General features: G+C 36.9%; 1 protein-coding gene across 10 annotated transcripts in view; it reads left to right on the top strand.

Moving 5' to 3' along the window:
• Positions 1–23,247, top strand: part of LMBR1 (limb development membrane protein 1) — a 218,309-nt gene that overhangs the window by 155,846 nt on the left and 39,216 nt on the right. For 9 of the 10 annotated variants that reach the window (XM_030931963.1, XM_030931972.1, XM_030931971.1 and 6 more), the window contains 6 exons: positions 155–235; positions 5,651–5,727; positions 6,362–6,439; positions 8,514–8,587; positions 8,825–8,915; positions 10,156–10,222. In XM_030931963.1, coding sequence (XP_030787823.1) covers positions 155–235; positions 5,651–5,727; positions 6,362–6,439; positions 8,514–8,587; positions 8,825–8,915; positions 10,156–10,222 — 468 coding nt within the window. Of the gene's footprint in view, positions 1–154; positions 236–5,650; positions 5,728–6,361; positions 6,440–8,513; positions 8,588–8,824; positions 8,916–10,155; positions 10,223–20,701; positions 20,787–23,247 lie in introns of those variants that run through there. The other variant, XM_030931965.1, reaches the window with a different exon arrangement.

The following is a 23,247-nucleotide window of genomic DNA, read 5'->3' as shown; positions in this document are numbered from 1 at the left end:
ATGGGTGTGCCTTCCTCTGAATCACAGCAGCATTTGTTTTTCTTTTCAATTAGTGGGATTTACCATGTTTTATTTTAGATTTTAATTAAAGGGCTACCTGTTCTATAGTGTTAGGGGTTCTGTTTTACTTCTAAATGTTTTTTGCTTTGAACAGGGCTGTCTTCATCGGTGGAATACAACGTAATGGAGTTGGAACAAGAACTTGAAAATGTAAAGACTCTTAAGACAAAATTAGGTATTGTACTTTTTTTTTTTCTTGACTTGTGTATTGGCCTTGGTTTCTTATTAAAGACTTTAGTGTAGTCTGAAATACTAGAACAGTTATGAAATCTTTGTTAAAACTTTCAACCTGCCCAAAATCATTAATAAAGACTATCTTTTAGTTTGGGGAGAGGATAAATTTACATTTATGCACTTTTTTTGGTTTTATATATATACCAAATGACTTTTCAAAGGTTCAGACATTCAAAGATGTTGCTTCATTGCCTTCTCACTTTCATGTTTTCTGACAAATCATCTGTCATACTTATCTCTTAATGTGTCTTTTTTCTGTATCTGCTTTTAAGATGTCTTTATTATTGATTTTGAACAATCTGATTGTGATAGGCCTTAGAGTAGTTTTCTTCGTGTTTCTTAGAGCTAGGAGTGTATAGTTTTCAACCAATTTGGACATTTTTTGACCATTACTTCTCCAAATATTTTTTCTTTTCCTCTCATGCTTTCCTTTTTGGGGACTCCAATTACATGTATTTTAGGCTATAGCTTAAGGATGTTCCTTTATTTTTTAGTTTTTTTCTTGCTGTGTGTCATTTTGGTTCGTGTCTATAGCTGTGTCTTCACTGTCACCAATCTTCTGCACGTCCAATCTGCCTTTCATCTAGTGGTTTTGCTTTTTTGTTTTTCTGCAGTCTGCAGTTTTCATCTCTGGGGGTCTGTTTGGGCGTGTTTTGTATCTTCTATTATGTCTCTAATTAACACGTTCAATCTGTGTCCTCCATCTTTGTGAAAATATAGAATATAGACAACACTTACAATGTTTTCGTCTGCTCCTTCTAACGTTTGTGTTACTTCTTGATATGTTTTGATTGATTGTTTTTTTTCCTCATAATCACTAGTATTTTTGTGCTTCTTTGCATGTCTGGAAACTTTTGATTAGAAAATAGATATTTTGAATTTCACCTTGTCAGGTGAGATTTTACCCTTGTTGGGTGCCTCACTTACAGTATTTCTTTTGTTTTGTTTTGTTTTTTGAGACAGAGTCTCACTCTGTCACCCAGGCTAGAGTGCAATGGTGCAATCTCGACTCACTGCAACCTCCGCCTCCCCGGCTCATGCAATCCTCCCACCTCAGCCTCCTGAGTAGCTGAGACCACAGGTGCATGCCATCACAGCTGGCTAATTTTTTGTGTTTTTTGGTAGAGATGGAATTTTGCCATATTGGCCATGCTGATCATGCTGATCTCAAACTCCTGGGCTGAAGTGTTGTGCCCGCCTTGGCCTCCCAAAGTACTGGGATTACAGGCATGAGCCATGAGCCATGATGCCTGGCCACTTTTAGTAGTTCTGTGAGAAACTTTGTTCTGGAATGCAGTTAAGTTACTTGGAAACAGTTTGATATTATTGTGTCTTGTTCTGAAGACTTTTTAGGCTGGACCAGGGGATCATTGCATCTAGGGCTAAGTATTCCCCGCTGCTGAGGCAAGACCCTTCTACAAATTCTATCCAATGTCCTGTGATTGATGAGGTTCTGTACTGTCTTGTGGGAGAAGCAACTATTTTTGGCCTTCTGTGGTTGTCGAGTGTTGTTTCTTTGCATGTTTTGGGTTCTTTCTTCAGCCATGGGTTGTTTCTTCACACGTCTGAGCCGATATACTTGAGAATTTTTTACTGAATTCTTTACTGAATACTCAAGGGTGACTCTTTGCAGATCCTTGGAGTTCTGTTTCTGTGCTTTAGTCTCCTGTCTGGTACTTTGCTGCACAGACTCCAGCTGACATAGTCTCCCCAGATTCCCATTTCATGCTCTCAAGTCAAGGGATGAGCTGGGCTCAGCTTGTGTTCCTCCTTCCTGCATCATGGCCTGGAAACTCTCAGGACAGTAAGCTGGGTCAGAAAGGGCTTGTGTGGTTTGTTTCCTGTGTCTCAGGCGTCATTGTTCTTCCACAATCAGATGTCCACTGTCTTGGAAACTGTTGTTTCTTATCTGTGTACTTTTTGGTTTCTTAATTGTTTCAGACTGGATGACAAATGTGGTCCCTGTTGTTGCTGCAACTTTGGAAGTGGAAGTCCAGTGTTATGTTCTTGAAAATTAGATAATGGTGTTCATTTATTTTCATTTCTGTTGATAATAATATATTTCCTGAAGTTACTTCAGTCATCCTGCTGTCGGTGGATATTAGATGTGATTCTAGTTTTTTGCTGTTACAAATAATGTTGCTATAATCATTCTGGTATGTATCTCTTGGTATATATGTTTTTTCAGGGTACATACTAGATATGGAATTACAAGATCATTGTATATGTGCCTGTGCAACTTTTGTAGATAAAGCCAAATGGTTTTCTCACATAGTTGTATTAGTTTGCATTCCTGCTAGGCATGAGTAGGATTCCAGTTGCTCCATATCCTTGCCTATACTTGACAATGTTGGACTTTAAAATTTTTACCAACTTAGTGGATGTAAAGTGGTGTTTCGTTGGTATTCTAATTCATATGTTCCTGATTTGTATTTTGAGTTTTATGTTTCTAACGTTCATTTAGCTTCTGTTTGAAAAACACAGGTTTGCTGGTAATAGATTCTCTCAGTTTTTGTTTATTGGAAAACATACTAAAAATTTTTGTTTGCTAGTTATCAGCATTGGAAAGATGTCATTCTACTGTCTTCTGGTTTCTGGTTGAAAGTCATGTTGTTGCTATTTCAAAGGGCTTTAAAGGTTTTCCTTTTGTCTTTGTTTAGCAGTTTTACTCTGATGTGCTTAGATTTGGTTTTCTTTGTATTTATCTTGAAATCTATGTGTCACTTCATGATACTGACTTGATGTCTTTTATCTGTTTGGGAAAATTCTTGGACATTGTCTTATCAAATATTGCTTCTGCTCCATTCTCTCTTATTTCCTCAGGCTGCAGTTACACATATGCTAAACTTTGTCATTCTTATATTCTTTTCTGTAATTATCTCCTTTTGTATCTTCATGCTTCAGTCTGATATTTTCTATTGGTCTGTCTTCCATTTTGTTTTCTTTCAGCTATGTCATAACTATTATCAAAACTATTGAATTTTTCATTTTAATTACATTATTTTTCAGTTCTAGATTTTCTGTTTATGTTTTATAGATTTAAATTTACTTGCAAAATTTTCCATTTATCACTTATTTTATTGAATATGTTAATCATTTATTTTAAAGCATCTTTCTGATAAATCCAAAATGTGAATCACCTGGAGGTCTGTTTCTGTTGTCTTTTTTTCCCCTTTTTCCATTTATTTATTTATTTATTTATTTATTTGATAGTTTTGCTCTTGTTGCCCTGGCTGGAGTGCAATAGCCTGATCTCAGCCTGCTGCAACCTCTGGCTCATGAGTTCAAATGATTCTCTTGCCTCAGCCTCCCAAGTAACTGGGATTACAGGTACCCGCCACCATGCCCGGCTAATTCTTTGTATTTTTAGTTGAGACGGGGTTTCACCATGTCGGCCAGGCTGGTCTCAAACTCCTGAACTAGTGGTCCGCCCGCCTCAGCCTTCCAAAGTCCTGGGATTACAGGCTTAAGCCACCGCGCTCGGCCTCTTTTTCCTATATATGGTAATGTGTAATTGAATGTCAGATATTTCTTATACAAAACTATAGAAACTCTGTATGATGTTTTCTTCTTTTGGGGAGAATGTACTTTTGCTTCTGGCAGACAATTAGAGTAGGGACATATCAGTCTAATCCATTAGACTTGAGATCATTCAAGGCCAGACTTCGGTCTTTACGACGACTGGTCTGTTTTTACTTTGGCCTTCCCTCATATTAGGGTATAGCTTTTCATTGGTCCTAATGGAAAGCCTAGTTGCTTAGTTATTGACTGTGACCCCATTTTCTTAATACATTTTAGTTTTTACCTCTCAAGAAACAGGAGCCTGACAGAAGCTTTGCTTGGCTTCTCAGCCTCATAGTTGCATCTTTCTGTTGTTCTTCTCAGCCTCTTAGCCACTGACGTCTTGAAGGGAAAGTGGCACTGTCTGCCAGGCTCACTTCTTTGCCCTTTTCTTTTCTGTATGATCATAGCGTCTCAAATTTTGACTGTGTTGGTACCCCCAAATGCCAGTGTCTGTCCTTTTGGCTCTGTTGAGTTTGCTGAAAGGTTTGCTTAGAATCATTGCCTTTTACCCATTGATTTCTCAACTTCTTGGGTCTGTGCCATTTACATGTTGGGAAATGCCTTGCAGCGGAAGGTGTAGTACAAATTGGAGGTCTTAGCTCAGTTCACTTCACAGAATATTGGCCCCTCAATTTTTATTGTCTTGGTAGCTCTCCGATATGTTCATACAGATTTTTTTTTTTAATTAAGTTTGATTCATCTTTTCTACTTGTTCTTAGCATGAGGATTGCTGTTGTAGGTAAAAGTAGAAGTTTGCTTCCAGCCTTTAGAAAACTAGAAGTGTTTATCTTTGGGATATTAAGAATAGAAGAGGGCCGGGCGTGGTAACTCACACCTGTAATCCCAGCACTTCGGGAGGCCGAGGTGGGCAGATCACGAGGTCAGGAGATCGAGACCGTCCTTGCTAACATGGTGAAACCCCGACTCTACTAAAAATACAAAAAATTAGCCAGGTGTGGTGGCGTACGCCTGTAGTACCATCTACTTGGGAGGCTGAGGCAGGAGAATCACTTGAACCTAGCAGGCAGAGGTTGCAGTGAGCCGAGATCATGCCACTGCACTCCAGCCTGGGAGAGAGAGACTCTGTCTCAAAAAAAAAAAAAAAAAAAAAAAAAAAGAATAGATGGGATTTTTATTCATATAACTTTATTCATTCAGTTATATATCAATATGTAGATCTATATGAAATACAAATATAGTAGGCCCTCAGTATTCGTGGGGGTCTGGTTTCAGAACAATATATTTCCTGAACAATTGAGATGTCTTCACAGAGCTGAAATTCAAGCATCACAGAATTGCTTCTGCTCCGTTCTCTCTTATGAGGCGTTTAATGTAGCAAACTGGGTTTAAAACTCTGATTTCTGGCCAGGTATGGTAGTTCTTGCCTGTAATCCCAGCACTTTCGGAAGCTGAGGTGGGAGGATTGTTTGAGCCCAGGAGTTCAAGACCAGCCTGGGCAACATAGCAAGACCCTGTCTCTACAAAAAAATAAATAAAATAAAAAAATTAGCCAGGCATGGTGGCACGTACTTGTAGTCCCAGCTACTCGGGTGGTTGAGATGGGAGGATCACTTGAGCCTAGGAGGTTGCAGTGAGCTGTGGCTATACCATTGTGCTCTAGCCTGGGTGACAGAGCAAGGCCCTATCTCTAGTTTTTATAGTTTGTGGAGGAAAATTAAAAGTAATTTGTGTTTTTTCAGAAAAAATTATGTAAAAAACAGATTATAGCATTATGGAATGAAAATGTTAATCTGGAGAAAACTTTGTTTTATTTTGTTTTTCCTTTTAATAGAGAGGCGAAAAAAGGCTTCAGCATGGGAAAGAAATTTGGTGTATCCCGCTGTTATGGTTCTCCTTCTTATTGAGACAGTAAGAATTTATTTGCCTAGTTAAATAAAAGCAAATTATATATTATTTACTTTAGCATTTGAGTATGGCAGCTCCCTCAGATAAATGGTTTCTTGTAAACTGGTTTTCTATCAACAGGATTAAAATCCATCTATGCCTTTATTTATGAAAATCCAATAAAGCAAAAATGGAAATTAATGGCAATTTAAAAAAAATTCTGAAGATTTTCTGTTTCTTCATGAAAGGAGGAAATTCAGTCTTTGTTTTCATTAAAAATTAAGAAAACAAGGTGTTGCAGATAACCTGCTTTAAATTTTTTGATAAAGTATGAAAATTACATTATGAAATTAGTTCTGATAATATTTTACCACTTTTTGAAGTCTGTGGAGTTGTGTGTTTCCAATTGGTGAGATCACTTAGTAGAAGGATCTGTGTTACCAGCTTTTATCACAAGCTTTGAAATTACAATAACTTGCAGAATCTTTTAGAATTTCTTCAACTCTTGTTTGTAGTCTGATTATTTTAGTTTTATATATAGCCTTTTGGTCTTGACTGCTTTCCCTCTATTCTGAAACATGTATTTGGTTACCTAGATTTTAATATTTTGTATTGGTAAAAAGTCTTGAGAGCTGACAGTTTGCTGTTTGTCTTGTAGTCCATCTCGGTCCTCTTGGTGGCTTGTAATATTCTTTGCCTGTTGGTTGATGAAACAGCAATGCCAAAAGGAACAAGGGTAAAGTAAAATCCTTTAAAATGTCTTTCTTTTGCAAAAGTATTCTATGTCTATACCCTGAGTATTTCAAGTAAGCTAATGAAAACATTCACCTTTGTGCATGTATATACTTCAAGTTATATGAATTTCTTTTTGCAGAGACCCTTTATGATATAAACTGTGGTTTTTGTGTCTAATTTTTTACTTTGGATTGACAGGGCCTTTTTTCAAGTGTTGGAATTTCCTTTTAGATTTCTTATCAGAGTTTATCTTGATTTTACTGAAATTCATTTAGCTATATGAAATTCCTTTAGCCACAGTCTTGATTCAGATCCCCTGACCCCAGTCTTTCCAGGACCTTGTGCCATCTGTTACTGCCATTGTTGTATTCAGTAACAGCCTCTTCTCCATGAGTATAAGCCCACCATCATGCTTCACGTGTCTCATCCTACAGACAGACAAGAAACTACCCTTTTCCATGTACAGTCTTACCTTTTTCTTTAGTTTTATACTCAAACCCGCTGATAGAACAGGAAGTCACTTACTGTACTGACTTCCTAGTCACTTTTAACCCATTTTACTATACCAACAAAACAAGTCCCAAGCCCTGTGGTACATTTTTGTACCCATCCCTCTTAGTGCTTAGTAGAAAATGACTTGTATGTTATAGGAGATCCCTGTATAATTGTGTAAAAAAATTAGATAATCTTCATCCTTCCTACATGGCTTCTCTTGAGATAGCATAATTCCAAAGTATTATCTCTGTTGATCAATAAGCTTTTGTAGGGGAGAAGAAGTAATTTCTTATTCTAACCTATTGCAAGGTTCATGGCTGAGATGCCTATAACAAAAGATTAACAAGAGTAAAGCTGACAAATTTATTTAAGATAAGTTTTACATATCACAGGAGTCTTCAGAAATGAAGACCACCAAAAAAACAGAAAAAGCTGTGTATTTTTATGCTCAGGTTTGGTGAAGAGTGGACAGTTTTGGGGAAGTATGATTGGAAGACAGGGGTGTGATCTAATGATTATAAACCGGGGGGAATTTAGCAAGGCCTATTCATATTCTTCTCGGTGTGCCTCTCCTCTGGGTGGCGGCGAGGGCACCCTCAAACGGGGGTCTTATGGCCTGCTTCACAGGAGAAGAGAGGCGGATCAGTGTGTGACCTTCCTGTGTTTTCTCAAATACTAGGCCCCATATTTTGGAGTAGTGTGTCCTGAACCCCATCACTTTCTACTAGCATCATTTATTTATTCTTCAAAAGATTGTCAAAAAGTTATTTTTTATTGGACTGACTGTAGATTCTTAATTATCCCTGTTGTTTCTTTTAGTTGTAATCTGTGCTGACCAGTACAATATTCAGATAGTTTCTTTTATTAGTAATCTTTGAAAATACTGTTCTACTTCAGTAGGGAATAGTTTTTTCAGATTTCATTATAAAAATACTAACTTCTTTGTGTTTTTTTAAAGTTCTAGGTAAAGACAGTTTTTGAGATAGGGATAATTGTTTAGGAAAAAATTCATAGCATTACTTTTTAAAAATCGGTGTTAACAGTTTTGTCTTTTGTAACTCTGAATTCCCAAGGAAAATTTGGGCAAAAGAAACTTTCAGGTATGGGAACAGGCTATGCACATTTACTCTCTTTCTACTGTTAGCTTAATTTTGATATACGTTGATTGTGTAATCTTTGTATGTTGTGTAAGCATTCAGATAGCTGTATATCCTATTCTTATTTTTCTATGGTATTTTAAAAAACTCTTTCCCGAAACTATTCAGGACTTTTTTTCCTCAAGCGGCAAGTTGCCCCATTTTATAACAGTAAGCATAATCATGTCATCTTGACAAGTAACTTAAATTACATTTGAGATAAGTAATTTTTCTTGAGCTTATTAAATTTATTAACATGGTGCCTGAATTTGTTGATGGAATCAGTTTAATGCCATGTCTTGTTGGCCTTTGAAAGTCTAGATGTTATTTCAAAGTAGTAAACATTCATAATTTCAACTGTCTTATATTTATGAAACAGCTGTTTTAGGGAAACCAGTATAATGGTGTCATCGAATTCTGAAAAGTGTCTTTCTCCCACCCCAGGGGCCTGGAATAGGAAATGCCTCTCTTTCTACGTTTGGTTTTGTGGGAGCTGCACTTGAAATCATTTTGATTTTGTATCCTTTCTTTAACTGAACGTTCAGCCTATCCCCAAATTTTATGCCTAGTTTTCTGGGGCAGTGGTTATTTACTAAGACACTTGTCTAGAAGAGAAAACAACAGGTTAGTCTTCCTCAAGCACTTAAAGTGGCTTTTTGTTTTGTTTTTCCTATGGGCCTTAAGACTTTTTGGAGACTGCTGAGAACTTAGGAAACTTGCATTCTGTTGGAGAGTTTTTTCCTTGATTCTCACAGCTATCTTATGGTGTCCTCTGTTGTCGGTTTCTATAGCCTTCGATTTTTTGGAAACTTTACTCCCAAGAAAGATGACACAACTATGACAAAGGTAAGGTAGAGTCTTAGGTGACTGTGGCCTCTCTTGCCTTCCCAGACAGACTGCTTTATTTAATAGTCATCCTGAATGGTTCATTTGCAGTGATAGGTATTTGTTTGTAAGTTGCGTAAACACAAACTGGAAGATTTTCAAAATGCTGAGTGAGTGGGAAAGGGATGTACCCTGTTTAATTTGGATGGCGTCCATTCACTGTAAATGCAAAGAACTGCAGAGCTTGTTAACTAGCTATAGAAGACCCCTGAAAGGACTCCTTTTCCTCTAAAGAAAGGGTATTGCTAATGAGTAACTTGGATTGTGCTAACTGTACTTCAGGGAGCTTGTTTGAAGTCTGAAGAACTTAGTTGCTACAAGTAGTAGAGACAAAGTATTTCAAATTTGAATAATTAAAGTAAGACGGAAGAGTTCTACTCAGAAACATTTTGTAGTCTGAGGCTAATTTGACTTTTTCCACAACATGTCATTGGCTTCAGAATAAAAAGGCTGTTGCCGTATATAGTGACTGAATCTTTATAAAATATTCCCATAGGCTGACAAAGAAGAATAACTAATAAGAGCTGAAAGGTTGTTTTGTTTTTATTTTATATTTTTAGCCTACTTGAAGGGGAGAAGTTATTTTACACACACACACACACACACAGCCAGCTATTTCTTTAAACTTAATAAGTAGTTGAGATATTTAGTATCTAATTTAAGTGATCATAAATATTAATTGGTATTTTCAACTCCTCTTATTTACTATGGAAGAATAAACACAGGATGCATTATTACAAAAGTTTAGAGGTTTTGGATTTCTGGTGCTTTTTAAATCTTATAATAAACATTAGAAGTAGATGTGATAAAAGAGATCTTAAGCAATAATCTGGCCTTAAAAATGTAGTCCGAAGTCTCCAATATGTTAATTATTTGTTACTTGATAGGCAGAGCCTTTTGAAACTAACAACTACAGTCAGTAATGTAAAATGCATTATCTAGGTGTCAAGTAATTTAAGTATTCTATAACTATATTTGTGCTAGGTACTGTAAACATCTTCTAGAACTTACAGATATAACCTTGTTTATTTTAAAAGTGTGTTTTTCTTTGAAAATTCTGTACTGAATAGTAAGTATCATTAAGAAGTCGACAAAGTACACTAGGTAACTAGAATGCACAATAATTTCTCAGAATGTTACTGGGTTTGATTGTCATCCTGCTGTTTAACTGCCCAATATTCTTTCTCATTTCTCACAACAGATCATTGGAAATTGTGTGTCCATCTTGGTCTTGAGCTCTGCTCTGCCTGTGATGTCGAGAACACTGGGTAAGTTTCATTGAGGAATTTTCACTTAAAGATCAATGTTTTTAAAAACTGTCTTTACTGAACTTATTTAACTTTTACTTTCTAAACTTTTTCATAAAGATTACCTTTGAAATACAGTGTTTCTTCCTACATCATTTTACACCTTTACTTCTGTACTTTATGTATAGGGGCATACCAAGACAAATACTTTTACCAAATAAAGACCGTTTATTTTTTACACACTTGAAAGCATTCTTTCTCCAAACAATGGGCTGGTTTTTTGTTGTGTTTTGTTTTTACTGACACATTCATAAGTTAGGCTTTTGAGTCCTCTAGTGAGGAAACTGCATTAAACTAATTTTTCTGTATAAAAGTTTTTAAGCATTTATAATTTAGTATGGTTTAAAAAATTGAACATTTGTAAATTATTTTAAGCTGCTTTGTGTCCACGAAATAGAGGTGAAAGCAGTGTAATCTCTGAGAACACACTCTGATTCAAAGGACACCCTTGAGAGTTCCTACTTGCTTGTCATTCATTCCTGTCATTTTCTTAATGTTTCAGTTTACGGAGAATTTGATAATCTTTTAAAAGAAAAACAGATTTTCACTTTGTCATTGAAATAGTTGAGTAAGTCTTCCTTTAGTCGCCTTTTATAAAATGCTATCGTAGACCATTTTCTCAGTTCTTCACTAAATACTACATCAGACAAAAATTTTCATTAATCATTTCTATCTAATTCTCTAGACTTAGGTTTTGACTTAAGAGTGCACACAAATGATTGGAAAATTTTGGTCATTAAATTTTAGCTACTTGCTCATAACAAAAATTGCTGGTAACTTTGAGTTGCTTTTGCATTAGCTCTCATATTGCCTCCATTATTTATTGAAGACTTACAGATATCAGGGATGCAGGCTGTGCAAAGAAAGTAGAAGCTTTGTAGTTATCTTCATAATTCTTACAAAGGATTTCATGTTTGTAATAGAAAACAAAATTAAAGTATAAATGTAAAGGGACCACTGTTCCATAAGCGAATAAAAAACTGGTGTGTGTAATAGTCTTATTTCTTTTGTGTTTGCTTTATAGGACTTGTTATTGTTTTGACATCTGCTTATGTGAATCTTGAAAATGCCAAAAGTATGCTCTTTAGCAACCTGATTTGATGTTAAATGTTATCATTTATGAGTCTATTAAATAATTTCTGTTCGATTTCAGCCAGCCTATCATTTTAATATGTATGAAACTCATTCACTGTACTATTATTTAAGATTGATTGCTAATCGTTAATATATACTGATTTTATGGAAGAAAATTACATGCTGAGTATAGTTTTAATACAAAGAAAACAAACTAATGGTAAAATTTACTTTTTGAAGGCCAACAAATTAAATTCCAGAGTAGTTTGCCATAGAGATAAATAAAAAGAAAAAAAAGAAAGATGGAACAATTAAAATGCAGCTAACAAATGCCTGGACCCAGCTGTCCAAACAGGATTAATGGAGTGCATTAGGGTACAGTGAGTCATGTGGTGCTTTGCAAAATATCAACATGCACTGCATTACATGTTATGCCCAGTGGCACTGAATAGATGAAAAGAAATAAATACGTTAAACAGATTCATAGAGGCTTTTCACAGTATTAAAAAAGCAAATTTCTAGACTAAAAGAAAAAGCTTTATTTTAGCATTATGGGAAATGCAAACTAGAGAGTTACTTTGTAATTCCTCTATTAACCCTTTAGAATTGAGTCTTTGATTTTAAGAAGATAAGATATAGAGAATTGTCATGAATATTATCCTAGTGTATAACAGGATTTTGATTTACCAGCTGAAAAGCTTATAAGACTAGAATAGAGGATGTATTTAAGCAATCAGATTCCAAGCTGTGGCATTTTTCAGTCTTTCTTGTCGCCTCTCTCAAGGAAACCCTGACCTTAGTGTGGTCTCCTTTGCTTATGTGAAATCAGCCAGCAGCGCTCCATCACTTACAATGAAATGAAAAATGCAATAACAAGAAAAATCATATTTTACCTCTATATATGTAATTTCTCTATTATTTCAACATTTTTTTTTTAGTGAAGAGTATAAATTTGATTGTAAATTGAAATACATGGAGTCTAGTATAAAAGAAATAATTTGGTGATGTTTTTGCTTCAAAAATGAAAGTGTTCAGTGGACACGTTTCCTTTTTAAAAATTTGCCCACTGTTATTGTTGCTGCATCACAGGCTTTAGGTTTAAGTGCATGGTGTCATATGACATATTTATTAAATAATTCCTTTTAAATAGTTTGTTATATTTGAATGAAAAATTTGGTACTAACTGGAAAATCACCACTGAGCAAATTTTATAAGCATATTACTTGCCACAGAGAATTAAGTTGTGAGAAAAATTTTGACCATGTATTCTTAGTTAAACTGAATTAGTATGAATGATGGTTTTATTTTTCATAGGAAACACAAAGAATCCGTACTTAAAATTTTTTATTAGAACCCCGCAAAAGTAATGCCATGTAAATGAATATATTTTTCAAAACATTGTTTGGCTGCCTGTTTATACTTAAGTTTTCAGAATCCAAAATTTGGGGAGATTTGATGTCTGTATTTTTAGTAAACAATTTACTGTGTTGTTTAATAGACTCTGAGGGTGATTAAAGGAGATGTTTGCAAACAAGGTGAAAATAGAACAAGATCAAACTAATTATCTATAGATGTCCAAAATTCTATGCAGTAAAATATTTTAAATGTTGCAATGAATTTTATAAGAATAGATTCTGTGTGATTGCTGATATGTTCTTTATTATGCTTAATCATGAAACAATTGAGAGGTCGACTTTTTTGTGTTATTCTTTATTTGAATTCTCCTTTAAAGAGGAAAATTTTTCTCAAATGCAAATGATAGTTTTTGAAATGCTTTTAATAATTTCCATATTGTAATTCTTTCTGCAGTTATTTTTCATCTTGGAAGCTCTTTCTATAACTTGTAAGTTATGTAGGGTCCACATACAATTTGTTTTTAATGTACTTATGGTAGTAAAACAAAAACACTTACTCTTTCAAATCAGCTTGAATTTATTTTCAGTATTTTCACCTATTTCTCATCTGGGTCCCATATAGTCTATTATCTTACAGGAGGTAAAGTAGATTATTTTTTGCTTCTTGATGAAGGGACCTTGTTTTATAACTGGTCTGTTTTGGAGAGGTCCTTATTTGGGGTTTTGGTAATCCCTGTTTATCTTTACCCTGAACTTTCTCTGGCTCTTGTGAAACAGAAATAAACAATGCTTTCACAGAGGCTTAGCAATGACGAATGTGAAATGGAAGTATAAATCATATATTCCTAATTATGACATTGATATGAAAATAATTTCAATCTCTATATTGAAAATTCCTCACCAAAAAGTATATATGATTTTATTATATTCAGATATATTATAGAAAATAATAAATGAATAACACAAATTAACTTTTGGTTGATTATTAATGTTCTATCTGAGCAATAAGCTTATATATGCCGTTGAGATTTTTAAGAATAAAGAATTCCTAAAACTATTTTGTGCCAAATGTCTAAAACAGTTAAGAGAGCAGCTCATGATCCCACCCTAAAAACTCATATTCCTGATATCTGCGAAATGTGTTTCTTGACAGTACACTTCTTTCAGGGCACACAGCCCTGTCTGAGAAAATGTCTGTGGGTCACACATACCTAAATTTAGTCACCTGTTGATATTCAGCTACTTTAAATTGACTTTGTTATAATTTTCATAGGGAAAATAATTTCCTTTAGGACCGTTTAACTGGAGGGAGCCTTAAGAGGTAATTTGAAAAATGTTACATTAAAATGTTACAATTAAAACTAGACAAACGATGGAAAAGGTCTAATTTGTCCTAAGAATAATGACTTCTAAGCTATCTGAGTATTCTTTTTTTTTTTTTCTATTCTGAAACAGAGCCTCATTCTGTTAACCAGGCTGGAGTGCAGTGGTGCAATCATAGCTCACTGCAGCCTCAACTTCCTGAGCTCAAGCAGTCCTCCCACCTCAGTCTCCTGAGTAGCTGGGACTACAGTCATGCGCCACGATACCTGGCTAATTTTTTGTATTTTTTGTAGAGATGGGGTTTTGCCATGTTGCCCAGGCTTGCCTCAAATTCCTAGGCTCAAGTGATCCACCTGCCTCGGCCTCCTAAAGTGCTGAGATTACAGGTGGGAGCCACGTGCCTGGCCTTGCTGAGTATTTTTTTTTCTTTAATCCTTTTTTTTTTTTTTTGAGATGGAGTCTTGCTCCATTGCCCAGGTCAAAGTGCAGTGGTGCGATCTCGGCTCACTGTAACCTCTGCCTCCTGGGATAAAACAATTCTCCTGCCTCAGCCTCCCAAGTAGTTGGGATTACAGGCACCTGCCGCCATGCCTGGCTAATTTTTGTATTTTTAGTAGAGACGGGGTTATGCCCTATTGCCCAGGCTGGTCTCGAACTCCAGACCTCAAGTGATCCACCCGCCCTGGCCTCCAAAAGTGCTGAGATTACAGGTGTGAGCCACCGTGCCTAGCCATGCTGAGTATTCTTAATAATACATATGCACAGTCATTTCTGAGATAGATGAACAGATTATCTCATTTGTAGGAAATTGTATTTTTAATTTTTAATAATATAAGGGAATGCATAAATAAATAGTCCTGATAAAGAATACTAAAAATTAGAGATCTGGCCACCACTTCTAATTCCAATCTCCTCTTCCAAGTTTCCAGAAATGTCTTTGGATTACAGCTTTTCACACCTTTTCCTGTGCATATGTATATGTGTGTTTGCATGTATATATGTGCACTTTGTAGAAAATTTAAAAATCTCACCTGAGTATTACTTTGTTTCTAATTCTTTTGTTGGCATTCTCCTTCTTTCTGATGACTCTTAACTTCATGTGCTGCCTAGAGGGAGTTAAAAGAAGAAGATGTTTTCAATTAATTTCCTTTATCAGATCTCAGTCACCTCAACATTAATTTCAAACCAAAAGAGAGTTACAGAAAGAGATAATTAAATGTTTGCCAGTGACCTTGTAACTGACTAATTCTATGAATTCTGTTTTTAATTTCTCCGTGGCATTTACTGTTCGTAATTTCACCCCCCAAATTTTGTCTGTCTTCATTTCTGGTCACTGCTCCTCTCTTTTTCCCTCCTCCTTCTCTGGCCACTCCTTAGCTGTGCCTTTTACTGCTCCTCAACTGCCACCCATTCACTTGCCCACAGATCGAGACCTCCAAACCACAACTCACCCTAAGCTAAAACAGAGAAGTCTAGCTCTGTGCTACTTATGGGTGTCCTCCTGCCACCCCACACTGGTCATTTCTAAAACAGAACCTGTCATTTCTCTCTCTCCTATATTTCCTTTCAGTCTCTGGGACACTGTCTATCCAAGTGGTCAAACCAGAAACTTGAGACTTACAGTAAATGCTTCCACCTTCTGCGCCAGTACCTCATAGCAGTACTCGCTTTCATCTTGGTAATATTTCTCACATCTACCTCTTTTTTCTGAAACAAGATTTAGCTCTATTGTCCAGGCTGGAGTTCATTGGCACAGTCGTTCATGGCTCACTGCAGCCTCCACCTTCTGGGCTCAAGTGATCCTCCCACCCCAGCCTCTCGAGTAGTTGGGAAAACAGGTGCCCACCACCATGCCCAGCTAACTTTTTAATTTTTTGTGGAGATGGGGTCTCACTCTACTACCTGGGCTGGTCTTGAACTCCTGGGCTCAAGTGATCCTCCCTGTAGGCCTCCCAAAGCGTTGGGATTATAGATGTGAACCACCGTACCTGGCTTCACATCTACCTCTTTCTTCTCATTTTCCTTTTTAAAGAGTGAAAAGAGTCAGACTTATATAGCATAAAAAGCAGAGAGCTGAATATGTGATTTTCGTATTTTTTTATGAGAAGTGTTCGTGAAGTAGATTCTGAGCGGATGTCTTTGTCTTTGAGAAGGATGGAGAAAGAAGACATCAAACCAAACCAAAAGAAATAAGCACGTATTTAGTTTTCCAAGTGAGAAAGTGTGACTGAGCCATACCCTGGAGACCCATCTCTGGAAACCTTTCCTCAGGAAGATCGCAGCTAGTTACCATCCACACTGGAGGGCTTAGTTGTGCACTTCTTTGAAAATTAGCACATGCAGTTCTTTCTTGGACTCTAATTATAATTCTCTTTCATTGGATTTTAGTTTGTTGAAGTTCACATACTCTAGTTCTGGATGACTAAATTTAAATTGCCTCCAGATTAGAACAAAATGAAATTGTTGCATGTAAATCCTCATGACTAAAATTGATTCAGTATTTGCAAATACAGTTTTCCATCTTTAAGCTTTGGTTCCCATTGTTCCCATAGCCTTCTCCCATTCGCCTTTCTCTATCTATCCAAATCTTTTTTATTCTCTGAGGCAGAGACAGATCCTGCATCACACATGAAGGTGTCTCAGAGTCTTGCACTTTCAACCTTGTATTATACGTACCTATCTGTATTGACTTTCTCATGAAACTTGATGTTCTTTAAAGGACGAGACTATATTTTCTGCGTGTTTTTATTTTTCACAGCATCTAGTTAATAAGTATTTTTGATGTCAATAAGAATTTTGATGTCAGTGGGTGCCACCATGTTGGCAATATACATAGAACACATGTATATTGTGTTCTAGGGTAGATGAACTAAGATACTCCATTTGTCTTGCTTTTGCCCTGGTGGTCTTTATTTCCATATTCTAAGCTTTTCTGACCAGGTATTTTGGTTTTACTATTAATATTTTAAAAGACCATTACAACAATAACCAAGAGGTGGAAACAACCAATGTGTCCATCATTGGATGAATGGATAATCTGATTTTGGTACATAAACAATAATGGAATATTCAGCTATAGGAAGGAATGGCATCTAAGTGAAATAAGCCAGTCACAAAAAGGCACCTCTTTATAAGTGTAATTCCACTTGTAAGAGGGATCTAGAGTAGTTCATTTCATGAGTTGCCAGGAACTAGGGTGAGGAGGAATGGGAGTTCTTGTTTAATGAGTATAGATTATTCATTTTTTAGGATGAAGAGAATTCTGGGGATGGATAGTGCTGATGGTGAATATACTTCCTGTCACTGAACTGTACACTTAGGAATGGTTAAATCGGTCAGTTTCATGTTGTGTGTATTTTATCACAATTAAAAAAGAAAAAACATAACTAAATGGGTACGTACTACAACATGAATGGACCTTGAAAACATTATGCTGATATATTGTACGATTCCGTTTCTGTGAAACGTCCAGAATAGGAAAATCCCTAGACAGAAAGTGGATTTCTTTGGAATACACCCAAAGCCCTTGAACTGTTTATTTTTAAATGGTTAATTTTATGTTATGTGAATTTCACTTCAATAAGTTATTTTTTGGCTGGGCGCGGTGGCTCACGCCTGTAATCCCAGCACTTTGGGAGGCTGAAGCGGGCAGGTCACTTGATGCCAGTAGTTCGAGACCAGCCTGGCCAACATGGTGAAACTCCATCTCTACTAAAAATACAAAAATTAGCCAAGTGTGGTGGTGTGTGCCTGTAATCCCAGCTACTTGGGAGGATGAGGCAGGAGAATCACTTGAACCTGGGTGGCAGAGACTGCAGTGACCTGAGATTGCACCACTGCACTCCAGCCTGGGTGACAGAGCGAGACTCTGTCTCAAAAAAAAAAAAGAAAAGGTAATTTTTTTGTAAGGATTTTACTCCGTAGATAATCAGTAAATATTTGTCCTCTTCTCTGTTTCCTTGGCGTGGCAATCTAATGCCAGGGCCTGATTGTTTTTAGTAAGTCAGCCTTTACGTGTTTGCATTTGCCTTCTCAGTGCCATGCGCTCGATGAGGGAAGAGGGATCAAGTGGAAGAACCTTTGAAAGTCGCCTTTCTGGTGTGTGGAGTCCTAACCTGGGGCACCTCCTCTGTCCCTTCTCTCCATTCAGAGTCTACTTGTTATTTAAGGGCTAGTTCAATCCCCACCACACATACACATGCCCAGTGAAAGTGTGATCTTGTCATCTCTCTGCTCCAAATGCTGCAAAGACGTTTGTCATTCAAATACTGTACAGTTTCCTTAAGGTAACACATAAGATCTATACCTGACTCCTGTCTGTATCTCTTGCCATTCCAAACCTCACATTCTGAGCCATTATTAATAAAGACATAGTCTTCAGGTGTGTTAGAAACAAAGTATGTCTGCTGTGCCTTCTGTGCATTTGAACACATTGCTTTGTTTACTGTGAGTAATTTTCTTCACCAGCTGTTCTCCATCAAAACCTAACATGTCATTCAAGACTCAGCTCAGCCATGAACTCCACAAGTGAAATTTGCCAGTGAGGCATCTCCCGAGCACTCTCATAACACTCGGTGCAGTTCTCCATTTATCTGCCAATTCGCTTATCACATTATATCCTAATGGCTTTTCTTTTCCTGCATAAAGCTGTATGCTCCTTGAAGAAAGGGATGGCCTGCCACACAACGTTTAGCACACAAATGTGGTGGGAGGCTTACTCTTGCTTCCCATTTCGCTTAACTGTATATAGACAGTCGGCCATACTGGAAATATTGCATTGTTTAAAAAGTCTTGTCTTCCTAGGAAGGCTGTCAATACCGTGAAGGGAATAAATGTCTTACATACTTATTTTGTAGCTTCTGTAGTATATACACAGTACAATGTAGGAATATGGTAGGGACTTCAAAAATTCTTTAAAAATTTAACTTATAACACAAAAACAAATACAGAAAATATAGAGTGTCTAAATAAATAATTGGTACAGCCATACATTAATATATTAATGCATGGTATTGGGTATATAGTCTGAAGTCTAATAAATACATTTTAACAGCTTTATTGAGGTATAATTGACATACAACAAACTGCACGTTTAAAGTGACCATTTTATACGTTTTGACTTGTACATACACCTGTAAAACCACCACTGCCATCAAGATAGTGAACATATTCATCACCCCCAAACATTTCTTGCCTCGGACTTCACTCGTGTTCCCCTGTCCACCATCATCTCCAGGCAGCCACTCACTTGCCTTTTGTTTTTTTTTTTGAGACAAGTTTTTTAGAGCAGTTTTAGGTTCACAGCTAAATTGAGAGAAAAGTGCAGAGATATCACATGTACCTCCTATCCCCCACATGCAGAGCCTTCCCTGTTGCCAACATCTCCCACCAGAGGGGCACATTTGTTACAGTTGATGAACCTCCATTGACACATTATCACCCAGAGTCCAGAGTTTACATGAGGGTTTATTCCTGGTGTTGTACGTTCTGTGGGTTTGGGCAAATGTATAATGTCCCATATCCACCATTATGGCATCATGCAGAGTAGTTTTACTGCCCTAAAAATCCTCTGTGCCCTGTCTGTTTGTCCCTCCCTCTCTCTCTGACCCCTGGCAGCCACTAATCTCACTGTCTCGGTAGTTTTACCTTTCCCAGAATGTCATATAGTTGGAATCACACAGTATATAGCCTTTTCAGCTAGGCTTTCATTTAACGTATATTTAGGGTTCTTCTATATCTTTTCATGGCTTGATAGCTCATATATTTTTAATGTTGAATAGGATTCAACTCTCTGGATATACCACAGTTTATTTTTATATAAATTTATGGGGGTACAAGTGCAATTTTGTTGGATGCATAGATTGTGTCATAGTGTAGTCAGGGCTTTGGGTGTCTGTCACTTGAATAATGTACACTATACCCATTACATAATTTCTCATCATCCAGCCTCCCTCCTACCCCATCGCCTTTTTCAGTCTTCATTTTCTATCACTCTGCACCCTCCATCCATGTGAATGCGTTATTTAGCTCCCATCTATAAGTGAGAACATACAGCACTTGTCTTTCTGCATTTGTATCTGACTTGTTTCACTTAAGATGATGATTCCACCCATGTTGTTGTGAAATACGTGGTTTCATTCTTGGCTCTGGCTGGATTATATTCCATTGTGTATATATACCACATTTTCTTTATCCAGTCATCCATTGATTGGCACTCAGGCTGATTCCATATCTTTGCTATTGTGATCAGTGCTGCTGTACACATATGAGTGCAGGCATCTTTTTGATAGAATGATTTCTCTTCCTTTGGGTAGATACCCAGTAGTGGGATTGCTGGATCAGACGGTAGTTCTATGTTCAGTTCTTTGAGCAATCTCCATACTGTTTTTCCATAGAGGTTGTAATAATTTACATTCCCACCAACTGTATGTAAGTATTCCCTTTCTTCTGCATCCTCTCCAACATTTGTTGTTTTTGTACTTTTTACGAGTAGCCATTCTGACTGTTGTAAGATGGTATCACATAGTGGTTTTAGTTTGCATTTCTCTGATTAGTGATGTGGGACATGGTTTCATATGCTAGTTGGCCATTTGTATGACTTCTTTCGAAGTCTGTCTTTTGCCCGCTTTTTCAAGTGTGTCCTTTGCTCACTTTTTAATGAAGTCATTTTTGTTGTTGTTGTTTGTAGGGAGACCCCCGAAAACTATTGTTATGGAATAAAAGATGAAATGCTCCTGATTATTGTAAATACAAAACTGCATGCAGGATTGTGTAAAGACAATGCCAGGTTGGGCTGCCAGAATGAGCCAACCGTGTGTGATATGCTTCGCCCTGCAGAAAGCCTATGAATGGACGTGCAGTCAGGGAGGTTTCACATCACCAAGATTCCTATCCCAGAAAAGCAGATGTTCATAGCTCTGGGAATGGAATGCAAACTTCGTGGAGAGTCTATAAACAGATGCATGGAGGGCGCCTGTCCATATGGATAAGATAGGGCTATAAACGCCCTCAGCTTGCTGCAGCTCTTCTAGGCCTCTTTAGGGTTAAGGCATACTCCCTTCTGAGAAATTCTGGTCTAACCGGTTGTCTAACTTCACGTCCTGTTTCTATGAATTATTTGTAACCAGCGTTTGCTGCAACTGTTACTGCTGATTAATATCTTGCTAATCATAGGTTATGGAAAGACTGTGTTTCTGTTTTAAGGCTCTGTTAGAAATTACTGATGCACACACTATATTGTAAATTCTTGTCTCTGTATACTGTACTTGTGCATACAGATGTTATGTTAAAGAATTCTTACTTCATCCCCATGTGACCATCTCACCTCATAATCAAATGACCCTAAATCCCTCACTAACCTACCCCCGCCCTCACTAAACTTAATAATAAATGCTGGCATATCCAGTGCATTGTTGGCGCCACGGGACCAGAAGGTGGTGACCCCCCTGGACCCAGCTTTCACTATCTTGTGTGTGTCTATTATTTCTCAACCTGCCGATCCACCTGGGAACAAAGAGAGAGCCCCGTTGCATTGTGGGCTGCTGGCCAGATCCCGCAATAGTTATTGAGTTGTTTGCATTCCTTGTAAATTTTGGGTATCAGTCTTCTGTTGGATGCATCATTTGCAAACATTTTCTCCCATTCTGCAGGTTATCTGTTCACTCTGTTGATTATTTTGCTGTGCAGCAGCCTTTTAGTTTAATTAAGTTCCATTTGTTTATTTTTGCTTTAGTTGTCTGTGCTTTCGAGGTCTTAAGTCATGAATTCTTTTCCTAGACCAATGTCCAGAAGAGTTTTCCTAAGTTTCCTTCTAGTATTTTTATAACTTCAGGTCTTACATTGAAGTCTTTACTCCATCTTGAGTTGATTTATATATATGGCAAGAGATAGGGGTCCAGTTTATTTTATCTGCATATAGCAATCCAATTTTCCCAACACCTTTTATTGAAAAGGGTATCCTTTTTTCAGTGTATGTTTTTGTCAGCTTTGTCAAAGATCAGTTGGCAGTAAATATGTGGCTTTATTTTTGGGTTCTCCATTCTGTTCCATTGATACTTGTATCTGTTTTTATACCAGTACCATACTCTTTTGGTTACTGTATCCCTGTAGTATAATTTGAAGTTAGGTAAGTTGATGCCTCCAGCGTTGTTCTTTTTCCTTAGGGTTGCTTTGGCTATTCATACTGTTTTTTTGGTTCCATATACATTTTAGGGTGGTTTTTTTAGTTATGTGAAAAATGACATTGGTATTTTGGTAGGGATTGCATTGAATCTATAGATTGCAGTAGTGTGGTCGTTTTAACAATATTAATACTTCTGATTCATGAGCATGGGATGTTTTTCCATTTGTTTGTGTTATCCACAATTTCTTTCATTAGTGTTTTTTGTAGTTTGTTTGTTTGTTTGTTTTTTTGAGACAGAATCTCACTCTATCGTCCAGGCTGGAATGTAGTGGTGCAATCTTGACTCACTGCAAACCTCCATCTCCCGGGTTCAAGCGATTCTGCTGCCTCAGCCTCGCAAGTAGCTGAGACTACAGGTGCGTGCCACCAAACCCGGCTAATTTTTTGTATTTTTAGTAGAGAGGGGGGTTCCACCATGTTAGCTAGGATGGTCTCGATCTCCTGACCTCATGATCTGCCCGCATTGGCCTCCCAAATTGCTGGGATTACAGGCATGAGCCACTGTGCCCGGCTTGTAGTTTTTTTTTTTTTTTGAGATATCTTTCATCTCCTTGGCTAAATATTCTCCTGGATATTTCTTTGTTTTTCTCCTTCATTTATGAAGCTTTTTTGCTGGATACAAAATGCTTGCTGACAATTATTTTGTTTCAGGAGGGCTACAGATAAGGACCCCAATCCTTTCTGGCTTTTAAGGTTTCTGCTGAAAAATCTGTTAATCTAATAGGTTTTCCTTCATAGGTTACCTGATGCTTTTGTTTCATACCTCCTAAGATTCTTTCCTTCATTTTGACTTTAGATAACCTGATGACTGTGTGCTTGGGTGATGATCATTTTGTGATGAATTTCCCAAGTGTTCTTTGAGCTTCTTGTATTTGGACGTTTATATCTCTAGCAAGGTCAGGAAGTTTTCCTCAGTTATTCTCTCAAATAAGTTTTCCAAACTTTTAGATTTCTCTTCTTCCTCAAGAACACTAATTATTCTTAGGTTTGATCATTTAGCATAATCCCAAATTTCTTGGAAGCTTTGTTCATTTTTTAAAATTCTTTTTTCT

This window comes from Rhinopithecus roxellana, chromosome 6 (assembly GCF_007565055.1).
Source record: "Rhinopithecus roxellana isolate Shanxi Qingling chromosome 6, ASM756505v1, whole genome shotgun sequence".
Lineage (NCBI taxonomy): Eukaryota > Metazoa > Chordata > Mammalia > Primates > Cercopithecidae > Rhinopithecus > Rhinopithecus roxellana.
The sequence above is the reverse complement of the archived record's forward strand: the minus strand, read 5'-3'. Positions and strand labels throughout refer to the sequence as shown.